The sequence below is a fragment of the Mus pahari genome, chromosome 7 (assembly GCF_900095145.1).
Source record: "Mus pahari chromosome 7, PAHARI_EIJ_v1.1, whole genome shotgun sequence".
In the NCBI taxonomy this organism is placed as follows: Eukaryota; Metazoa; Chordata; class Mammalia; order Rodentia; family Muridae; genus Mus; species Mus pahari.
Genome location: NC_034596.1, coordinates 48,510,436 through 48,522,438, shown reverse-complemented (window position 1 = coordinate 48,522,438; position 12,003 = coordinate 48,510,436). Strand labels below are relative to the sequence as shown.

Genomic DNA, 12,003 nt, shown 5'->3' with positions numbered 1-12,003 from the left:
AGAGTAACAGTGAATGAATAGTTACTGTTCCCTATGGTACTGAACATTTCTACTTTCTATTCAGAACTCTCAAGAATGGATGTTTTTTTGTCTGTCCATTGCAAATCATATGTTGCCCTATCAACATTTTATAAACAGCAGTCTTTACTCTGTGTGTGTGTGTGTGTGTGTGTGTGTGTGTGTGTGTGTGTGTGTGTGCCAGAAGAAATACATATTAAAGTGGCTTTAAAATCCAAAAATCCAAAAGCAATGTGGGAAACCACTAGAAAAGAAATGAAATGTAGGTGGGGAATTCCTCAAGCAACGATGGTGTGTGTGACAACAGCAACGTTCACCAACTTTACCTGATAGCTGTAAGCTGTTTTAGTATCTCTACATTGGGTTTCCTTGTTCCAAATATATGTTTTCATTTTTCAAACAAGAATAACCTAAGTTATTTCTGAAATGGTTTATTAATCATTATACAGTATATGAAGTATAGAATTTCTTTAAAAATGACTGATTCTGACAGGTTGCAGTTAGGGCACGGCTATGGAGGAGAACAAATCTGGCTCTTTTTACATCTATCCAAACTGATTACCCCATTTTGGTTCTTCTGTGTTACTTTTGTCCAAGCTGTGACAACTAAAATGAAAGAAAAAATTATAAATATAATTTTTATATTACAAAAAAACTTAGGTTTCCTACTTACTATATACTCTTAGAATAAAACATTTCAACAAAATAATTTAACATATGCTTTCAAATATAACACTGTCATGGCATGTAAATATAAACATTACAAGCAAACCTTGGGCTTAAGTAACTGATATTAAACTGTATGAAATTCTTTATAGAGAAATGTAAGTAAGTTCTTAAGAAATATAAGTGCTAACAGTTTGCCATATACTTTATATTCCTAAAAGATTATTAAAAGCAGCAGCAGGAGATAAAAAACCCAACCCCACTTCCAGTTTGGGAAGCTAGAAAAACCCCTATAGAACCAACTCTCCCAGAGGTAACGGTATGAAGCCTTTAGCAAAACCACAGAAACCAACTCCCCAGAGGCAGTGGAGAACAACTTTAGGCAAGAAGGTTCTAGAGATGACTTAAGCCTAACCTTTAGATGACTGTGGTTTTGTGGCCCTAACTGGTGTTGCACAAGGCAGGCAGACCTGTGACAGAAATCCTGCAAGAAATCCTTGCCTGAAGAATCAGAGCAGAGTTTAGGGCAACAAGTGAGGAAGAAAGCTCAGGAAGCAGTGTGTGGTGGACTCTGTGTTTATGGGAGAAATCATAAACACACAAGTCACACTATACAGCCTGAGCCATCTATATTTAGAGACACTGAGAATGAATGAGTATGTATGAAACACAGAGGCCATGGGAGGGACTAAAGGGAGAAAAGGGAAAGAGGGAAAGAGAAAGAGGAAAATTAGGTAATATTTTAATTAAAAAAAAAAAAAAAACAGCTTAAAGTTTGAGTTCAACAACAACAACAAAAAAAAACCCTGCTTAATGAATTACAAGTCAGTATTCCTTAGAACAATGGTATTCATTTGTCAGAACACAAATCACACATGAGGCTTAGAAGAAAAGGTAATAATAATAGAAGTAACCAGGAAAATGTAACATTCTATGAGGCAGACACTGCAAAAGGACAGAGACAATCCACACTTTTCAAATAACAGATTCTTAAAATCAGTAATAATTACTATTGGTGAAAAAAAAATTAGAAGAGAAAAAAATCAACAAAACAAAGCAAACCAGCCAACAACAACAAACTCAATGAAAAGAATGGAGTTGCTAACTATCCTCTTTAAGGACCGAGGGCAGAGACAGAAGAAAGATTTATTCAAACTGGAGATAGAAACAAATGGTTCACTCTGAGAAACAGAATCCTTAGCAATTTGTGGACTAAGATGTAAAATGACATGCGTGTACTGTGAACTGCAACATGGTATGAAAACTCCAGAGAGCCTTCATGGTCTAAGCCTACCACACTCCTAGGATATAAGAGCTCTAAGACTGATAATATATGTAATAAGTTGCTAACATGGTACTCAACTATGACAATGGCTGGGCACAGTAAAAAGTACAGTATAGTAGTGGCTGGTGAGAACGCTCAGTCAGTGCCCATTATGCAATCATGAGGACCTGAGTTGAGATTCTCAGGACACTGGCAAAAGCTGGTGGTGCACATCAGTAATCGCCACAAGACTGGTTGGGCCCCACTGATCAGCCACTCTAGTGTATCAGTGAAAGAGCTCATCTCAGAACACCAGGTGGTGAGTTACTGAGGAAGACACTGATAGTGACCTCTGGCCTCACAGACACACATACCCCACTGAAACACCTTCACAATGCATTACAGTTGTATGTCTGTATCCACACAAACGAGATTAAAAGTGGCATATCCTTATGGGGCACTCACCATGAATACAGCTTATAGGGGCCCAGTATGTGAAGGCTTAGGAGATTAGTACACATTTCTGCAGACTTAAAGTATTCAGTGCTTGGGCTGCACTTGAGTTAAGCTTTACCATCAACAACTGTCATATAAACTGTATGTGCCCCACTTCTCTGTGACTGGCAGTACAGTAGGTCTGGTCACACCAGCATCACTAGGCAACAGAAACTTTGTAGCACTGGTGTAATTCTGGGACCAGAGTTGTAAACAGAGTTCCAAAAGAATAGCAGAAAAAACCCAGTCATAAAAATATCTGAAGCCATAGTAGTTGAAAATTCCCTAAACTTAGTACAAACTTGTGCATTTGGAAAGTTTAGTGTTCTCCAAAATAATATCTGTGTATCCGTCCATCCACATGCATACATGTATGACATTTCTCTTTTTAAAAGAAAAAAGCCACATGTTGGTGTTACTTATACTCGTCTCTGAGATCTACACCCAGATTCTCAGGGGTGCCCTACTCTCCTCTCAACAACTTTCCTTTGCCTAGCTCTGGGCCTCAACCTGCTGTAAATGTCTTTAATAGAGCCTCCAACCCCTGCTTAATAAACTCATTAGTCCTTAAATTTCTTTCAGCATGAAAACCATGAATCATGGTTTGGCCTGAGTTGGCTCCTAAATCATAGGGAAATTCCAGGGGACTGAGGGTGACAATGAGAAGCTGTAGCTCCTTTACCTATACCCTCACGCTACTGATCAGGCAAGCTACTGGACCTACCAAATAAAAAAAGTTCACATCAATATAATACCGAGAACATTAGTGGGGATGATTTAAAGGACTGTATGGTAATGAGCCCAGTCACTCAGTTATGGTGCCACTGACATTCAAAGTGGACATAATCGTATCAACTAAGCATACTGCTGATCCACAAAGGAGTCCTGAGCCCCAAACATCACATGCCTAGCAATAACAGACATGTCAGTAACATATAGGAAATGCTCAATTCAATTTGGCCTACTAGGATAACTTCAATTTTAAATAATTACTTGTTAACCTTATTATTAAAGTGTACCAGAACTGTCCTTATAGCCACAGTGAAACTTAGTAACTAGATGAGCTTTTGTTTTAGTTGATTTGAATTTAACTGAATAACTGATAGCTTTTAAAGAAGAGAGACCCAAACAGCAACTTGTGTTATGCTAAGAGAAACAAATAAAAAAGGGCACACTTTACCTGTCTTATGAACTGTGTAGCATTAAAAATCTCACTGCAGCCATATAAAACATGCTTGCCTTGCTTTGTCTGTAAAAAGCAGAAGAGAGCTCAGATAGACCTGTGCAACAAGAAATAGCATACACATTCCCAGGAATGAGCCTGCTGGGCATTCTGGAGAGAGGGGTTATTCTTAAAAGTCTATTTTCTGATGGTGGTGTTCTATTTAAAATGTGTGTGTGTGTGTATCCTAAACTGCATAACATACAGGAAGAAAGTGGTTGAATGCTTTTTTCTTCCTTTTCCCTTTCTCTCTCAAGAGATGGAACACCATGTTTTCAACATCTATATATCAGAAAGGCAATAAATAGCAAATACTAATCCTTCGCATTGTCTAATGAATCAGGTATAATTTTAAAGACACTCAGCTTACCAAGTATTCCAGTACTAACTTGTTCTTAGGCCTTCACATATGTGTGCATGCAGCATGTTCCTTGTGTAAGACTGGGGGCTCCTGACACAGATTCTTATTTATTTATTTATTTATTTATTTATTTATTTACACTCCAGATTTTGTCCTCCTCCCAGTCCACCCTCTGACTCTTCTCCATCCCATACTCCCCACCAACCAGACCTCTAAACTCCCTGGGGCCTCCAGTCTCTTGAGGGTTAGGTGCATCTTCTCTGACTGAACCCAGACCCAGCAGTCCTCTGCTGTATATGCCTGACATAGATTCTTAAAAGTACATTAGGGTGCATGACTGAGGGCAATCAAGTGAGACTCCTGGGAGTAATGTGTTCCCCTGTTCCATTATAGTTTATATTAATGCCTATGTAAGTAGGGCATAAAGACTGACAATCATACCTTAACCACTGACTAGTTAGGAAATGTCACTTTATTATGTAACAATAGCCAATTTTCCAGCCTATAGATTTGATTTGATTTTGATCTTCAAATTAGGCTTAGTACCTCATGTATTTTTAGTTTTCTACCACTCTATGGTTTGCAGTAGGATTCTATTTCTAATTTGCTACCTTAAATGCTTTTTAGAAGTATGTTGCTGATATAAGTTAATACAATCAAATAAAGCATGTATTATTTAGGTAAATGAGTTCTATAAATCATCTTAAGGGAGACAAATCTTGGAAGAACTTGAGGTCTCTAAATATTTAAAGTGCATCAAGAGATTGTCCAAATAATTTATGAAATATTATTTTTTAATCCAGTACAATTTTAGTAGAATCATGACTATGACAGAAAAACTGGTAAATTGGTAATTTTCTCTATATACAGTATTTTTATTTTTATTATTTTTATAAGAGATGACATCTAGCCTCGGCCGGCCCTGAATCCCTGGGCTCGAGTGACCTCTGCCTTGGCCTCCCAGCAGCTGGGGCTCCAGGCATGTGTGATTGAGTGTGTTGTGCTCACAAGTATAACTTAAAAAACACCTCGTGGAAAGTAGTTATGCAGAGGTCAGGATAGGCGCTGGCTAATATTAATTCTCTAATGACATGACTCACACCACCAAGAGACAGAATGAGAAGGCTCAACTGTACCTTTATGTAGTCAACAAGATTCTGATATTCAATATAGTTGCCTCCTCCTACCACAAAGACAATGGCCTAAAAGTACAAACGGAGGAAAAGGGAGAAGACAGGGTTAAAGCATTTTAACTTTTAAGCAGCATGGCTTTCAGTCTGGAAGCTGTTCCAAAATTGAGATTCGATGACTAAGACTGCAATCTAAGCCCTTTGCTGCCTCAAAGTCTAACTGCAGTATCCAATCCAGTAATGGCAAATAAGAGCAAGAGCTCACTCTAAAGGTTAGTTTTGAATTTTTATTATTTGCTGTAGGCAGAAACACTGGAAAACCCAACATGCAACTTTCAACACATCACTCACAATGAGAAGTGTCTGTATTCAAATAAGCATATAGTCACATCTTCATAAACACTGGAATCATTGTAGGAATTCCATATGTACAATGCTCACTGCAATCCAGACTCCTTTTTCTGCTATTTTGTCACGTGTACACTTAAGAAAAGCAGAGCGATACCATTGCTGAGGCCTTTCAGGCTGTGTCTTGGGTACGCAGAGTTGAATTTACCTGAAAGGCCATTCACTGGTCACAAGCTTTGTCTATGACAAACTAGCTCTTCCTTGGGACTACTGTTACTTTGTTAGGAGCAGAGAAGTTTTTTTTAAACTTACCTCTTGGAATGGACTTTTGTTCCTAGGAACTGAGCTGCAATAAAGAGAAACTGCACTGAAAATTTCATCCTTGGCTTCTTTTACGGGTAAGATGGGTATGGGGACACACGTTCATGTGCACTTGTAAGCAGCATTAAGAAGGTATTCCAGGTCCACCTTCTTGGGAAGCAGGGGGTTCTTCAGTTTTGTAGAGGAAGGAGCTAGAAGGTAGATATCTCAATGTCTAAAAGGGAATGGGACAACCTACTAACAATTGACATAAACTCTAGATAGCCTCCATGAGAAAACGAGGAAGGTGGGAACGGGTGCGACAATGCCACACGCAAACATAACACCTCCTTTTGCATCCTCTGCAGGGTGGGAAGGGGAAATGAGAGGCCAGACCTACAATCTGCATTAGCTTCTTATTTACCACACATGACACTTTTAAAAATAATAACCTGGCATCTAAGAAATCCAAGTTTTCACGTCAGAGTTTAAATGCACATTGTGGTAGAAGAACTTCATTTTCTCCCAATATGAACTGTTTAGTTGTTGAGCATACTTCTGTCATCTCTTCTTACTTCTAATGGCCTGTTTAAATATTCTATACTCCACAAAAATGAATAGATGTTTACCTCATCAAAATGTTTCAATAGTTTAATTCTAGAGTTTTAAGTTCTTCGGAGGTAGAAAGGAGGTGGTGAGAACAGAGACTTAAATAGCACAATTTCATGAGTTATTAATAATCAGGGTTTGGGATAACACAGGAAAAGGCTGATAAAAGAGTGCTCTGGGGGCTGGTGAGATGGCTCAGCGGTTAAGAGCGCCAACTGCTCTTCCAAAGGTCCTGAGTTCAAATCCCAGCAACCACATGGTTGCTGACTCCCTCTTCTGGAGTGTCTAAAGACAGCTACAGTGTACTTACATATAATAAATAAATAAATATTAAAAAAAAAAGAATGCTCTGAGCCTGTCTGTCTTACAATACTGGCATCCTTTCTAATTATCTCGAATTAACTCATATATGCTTCATTTAGGATTAAACAGTTCTCAGCTCTTATGGTTACGCTTAGCTGAGTGCAAGGAAGAATTACTAGCGTAGGCAGAGTTACACATCCTATTTGAAGCATATGACCATGGGTTGTAGTATATGTGCAAACATCACTCTCCAATTTAACATTCTCATCACTCCTAAAGAAAACCCTGGACCACTGGAGGTCAGTCCTCATTCCCCATTCCGTAATTTGCTGCCAAATTCTCTTTTGCCAGTGACAGCTATTATTAGCAGTTCTTACATAGCAGCACCTCTGCTAATTCAGAAGAAAAAAGAGACTAACTCTAGAAATTACCAAGCAATTTAATAACTTAGCAGCTAGCCCATCCTTGCAAACACCCATGAAGATATGAATGCCTGGGAGAAGACTGCTGAAGGTTTACCCTCAGGCACAGGCAGGAAACTTACTCCTGGAGTTTTATTGCTAGGGACATCCAGTCATTTTCCCCGAATTCTGCCTATTTGTTATCTGTCTTTTAAGTTACTTCTCATACTACCAGAAATTAACTCTTGAAAAGTTAATTAGATAGAAAGGGGGAAAATGTTGTGGATAGCCCTGGGGCTAATTATATTTGATGTTAATTCTGTTCTCCTGTGAGTGGCTGCAAACAAGGAATGGGTCAGTATGCAGGAGATTTCCCATAAACCTGCTTCCCACCTTAATTTGTAAAATAAAGGAGAGCTGATGATTGGGCAGATAAAAGGGAAGGTGAGGAGAGGGAGAAAGAGGAGAAAATGGAAGAGGGAGAGAACACAGAGGATGCAGAGGAGGAGGAAGAAGGAGAAAAGCGGAGCAAAAGCACATGGCCTGGAGAGACTGCAAGTTCTAAGGGCTCTCATGGATGTGGAAGATGGTAGTATAGCAGTAGATTTGACCAATCTAGGCGCACAGCACATATTCATATTAATTGAGTTGTGTTTTCATTGCCGGGGCATATTTGGGTTGGAGATTTACCGCAACAAAATGGCACCCAATGTGCCAAGGTCAATTACCATATTGTGTCTTTCATAAAATGTAGAAATTATACAGTGAGTGGTTTTATTGGCATAAAATGCTTTTATAGAAATGGTTCTCAGGGACACAATTTCCTGGACCATGACAAACCACCACTCCTGTCACCACCACCTTAGATGACTGTTTCCATCACAGAGTTATTTTCTTCTCATTTAGTTCAATAACTATATTCACTTAAAAACACTTTCTCTAAATCCTCCACTTGTTTATGATAACACATTTCATAAACAGCTAAATTTATTTCTCTGTGTGTACACTGTGGGAAAGTAACAAGATACTAATCCTAATTACCAATGATTATCTCTGAAAGAGATTAAAATACACACTGTTTTTAACTAGTCTCCCACAGCTAGAATTTTAGTAAAAAAGCAGGCTGTCTTATAATACATTATTTCCATTCTCAGAGGGAAAACCCACAACAAACACCACCATGATAAAAGCTCCTTACCTGTCATTACTCCGCAGCATTTTGGGATCAAAATATCTATAATCATCAGTTTCCTATTAAAAACAAAAATAAGACACATTGCCATGACTATGGAATTTCTGTTTAGAAGGTCACAGTTTGGCACAGTATTTGATTGTAACAAATCTTCCAGTTTCACAGAATGTGTAACAACTGTCCCTAATCCTTAATGAGACGTTACTATGTGTTAATAAGGTGTATTTTCAGGGCTTTCCATGCACTAATCCTCAGTCTTTCGGCCAGTTCCTATTATTATCCCACAGTTTTAGACGGGCAAGCTGGGATAATGGGAGATTACTTGACTTTCCTAAGGTCACATATTTAGTAACAGAGAGGATGTGAACCCAACTAAGGCATACAGTTTTACTGCCCAGGGCTTTTGCTTTAGACTTTGTCTTTCTGTGACTTTTCTGAATATACAGAACACATAATATATAGGAAGCTCAGTCTTTTGTATGCAAGTTTTGGGACCGGATCAATTTTAGAATTTAGAATTTAAACGTAGATAATCCTGGATTCAGATGTATGTGGCCAGCATTTCGCTATCTAATGCATTAGAATTTCTTTAGATTAATACATGACTGTTAACATAAAATAGGATAAAAGGAGCTGAAAAGAGCCTCAATTTAGTCCAGGGGAGATGTGCCTCAGACTGAGTCACCCACACGCTCAGCTTTCTAAGCTTCTCTGGCTCTATGAGTTGTGAAACTTTATAATAAGTGGGAAGCTTCTTGATATTAAAGGAGTTGTGATGTACAGATCTGCTATTTTACAATATAACTACTTCCTGGCCTTAGTCTTCTTGCCAAAGAGCCAGTCCCCCTGTCCCCTGCAAAAAATAACCAAAACAAACCAACCCTCTGGCAAATGACAAATGTGCACACGCTGGTAATATTCAGTCCCGAGCCTAACGGTCAATACTCTGAATTAATATAGCACCTCAGGGTAGTCAGAATCCTTCAGCCCATGGGAAACCCTACCAGCAGACTGGAATGCATTTGTGGGCCTCCAGGATGGTCAGCAGGTAAAGGCACACTTGCGACTAAGCCTGATGCCCTGAATTTCATCTGCTGGAACCCTTGTGATGTTGAAAAGACTGAACCAACTTCCACAGTTTTCCTCTGACTACACATGTGTCATGCATGCGCGCGCGCGCGCGCGCACACACACACACACACAAAGGATGTGAGAGTGTCTTATGTAGCCTAACCTGGCCTCTAATTGTGTAGCCAAGGATGACCTCAAATTCCAAATCTTCCTGCTTCCACCTTCCAAGTGCTGGGAACAGAGGCGTTTTTCTCTATGCTAGGTTTATGTGGTAGTGGGATCCACCCAGGCCTTGAACACCAGCTAAGCTTCATGCCCAGTCCAGGCTCCACTATTTCAAAGCATCTGAAGTGAGATGCATACAGCCATTCACCATTACCTGTCAGGCCTAAGTTACTGTACTTTGCTAACTTCCTGGGTGTCTCCAAATCACCTTGGAATCCTATCTACAAACAGGAGAGGACTGGGAAAGCATACAGCTCCCTTACATAGCAGATGGATGAAGAAATGCTTTCAAAACAACAACAACAAAAAAGGTCTCTTCTACTTAATAAAAAAAACCCATCTGTAGTAATGTGCTTTTAATTATAAACTCAAGAATATTGATAAATGAATTTCTGCAGCTCAAAGAAATATGTGATTAAGACTCAATCAAATTTAGCTATCCTTGTGTTTACTATGAAGACTGTGGAAGGAATGTTCTGGGCAGGAGGAACAGAAGGAGCAGGACTTGATTTCAGTTCTATCGTATGAAGCAACCATGTCTCCTGATCACCTCCCTTCCCTTGTTAAATGACCTGCAATGGTTTTCATTCTATAGTTCTGGGAGTCTGTGAAGAGCATACAGTCCCTACTCTAACTAACACAGTATAACAGTAAAAGAGCTATGTAACCCCAGCAAGTTAACCGACCTCACCCTGTTCCACTCTCCTTATCTATAAAATGAGAGTAACAGTAGTACTTTTCTTGGATGGTTTAACTGAGGATTAAATTATTTATGAGGTAACAATTTGCTGAGTGGTTCCTGGCACATAAGTACACAATAAAAGTTCCTGCTGTTATAGTTATTGGTTGATAACAAAACATCAAGACAAAGACAGATAAAAATCAGTAACAAAGCACCCTGAGTGTCCTTAACCTGTTGTATATGCCCTCTATATTTTCACATTCACTTATATTCCGACCTTTATCATTCTCAGGCCACCTTTCAGAATATACTGCCCGGAATGAGGTCTTTTCTAAGACAACTAGTCATATATGCACAGGGTTTCTCGGTATAGCCCTGGTTATCCTGGAACTCACTCTGTAGACCAGGTTGGCCTTTAACTCAGAAATCCACCTGCCTCTGCCTCCCAAGTGCTGGGACTATAGGCGTGCACCACCACTGCCTGGCTTTATACAGATTCTTCAATTCGAGAATCTTTTAAAGTTTATCATACCATATAATTTTCCAGTAACTTTCATAACAGCAGCTGGACATTTTCTGGTGTTTTAGTTTCCACATGGGTGAATTTAAAAATTGTTTTTGCTAATTTCCATAAACCATGTTTTAACAATTACTGAAGGAGTCACACTGGTCTAAATATTATTTTCATTTTTTTTCAGGTCTGAAATCCTCAGCCCCACGGCCACGTTTTCAGGCTTCAGATGGACCTAAAGTAAGAGTTTCGATGGGCGGACACACGCTATAACCAGCTCCTTGGCTGCCAGTGATGAACCATGGCGATGGCTTTCTAAGTCACTGCTGTGAGCAGCCAATGGATAGACAGCTTGACCAATTATTTGCCAACAACTTTGTTATTTACTTGTTTGGCCCAAGGGGATTTAGTGACATCTGAAATATTCTTAAGCTTTACTACATACTTTTCTCCTAATTTAATTTCCTTAAATTGGTCTGTTTCTCTTACATTATTGATGGTCAACTTTTTTTGTATTTATAGAAATGTGTTCTTCAGGATGTATTCACATTAAACATGTAAGATTTAGCATATATTTAATTCAGATGACTACTAGTCAGAATGCTTGAATCACAATTTTGTACTAATGACTACAAGATGCCACTGAGAACATGGACTCTTTGCTTCTCTCACACATTTATGTTCAACAACACTGAGTCAGCCTGGATTTATCACCTTTTGTATCCGTCGGTCTGGTACTACCAAGAATTTATATAATGTAAATGCTACTTACAGGGTTTGACTTCATCTCCATGAGATTGTCTAAAATTCGAGTAACAGGTAGATTCTGCGGAAGACATTAGTGTTGTTAAATACTAGAATAACAACTTGCTCACTCTATATATGTGATTACCTTTCAATCAAACAAATGCTAAGTTTATGTGCACAGTTGGCACCCAGCTTCCCACTGAAGATACAATTCTGTGTAAAAGCTCTTCTAATCCTCTGACCTCCATCCATACCCAGAGGCACTCCTATGCCAACACTCAAACATGGACACATGGAAAAATACAGCAAAGTTCAAAGCACTTCCAGGGCAAGGAAATACTACAGAGCTGAGACTTTCCGTTCCCTTCTTGCTTTCCACCCAGGCCCCACTCACTTTCTGAATCTGAGTGCACAGCCAGAGCTGTGCAGTACACAAAGAGTACAGATATATATATATA

The 12,003-nt window shown here is 39.1% G+C and overlaps 1 protein-coding gene across 1 annotated transcript in view; it reads right to left on the bottom strand.

Annotated features, from left to right (window-relative positions):
• Positions 1–433: 433 nt before the first annotated feature.
• Scfd1 (sec1 family domain containing 1) overlaps positions 434–12,003 on the bottom strand; it is a 65,247-nt gene continuing 53,677 nt past the window's right edge. The window contains exons 20-25 of the mRNA XM_021202652.1: positions 11,571–11,624; positions 8,316–8,368; positions 5,817–5,850; positions 5,163–5,228; positions 3,624–3,692; positions 434–624 (exon numbers count right to left, since the gene is read on the bottom strand). Coding sequence (XP_021058311.1) covers positions 601–624; positions 3,624–3,692; positions 5,163–5,228; positions 5,817–5,850; positions 8,316–8,368; positions 11,571–11,624 — 300 coding nt within the window. The 3' untranslated portion in view covers positions 434–600. The remainder of the gene's footprint in view (positions 625–3,623; positions 3,693–5,162; positions 5,229–5,816; positions 5,851–8,315; positions 8,369–11,570; positions 11,625–12,003) is intronic.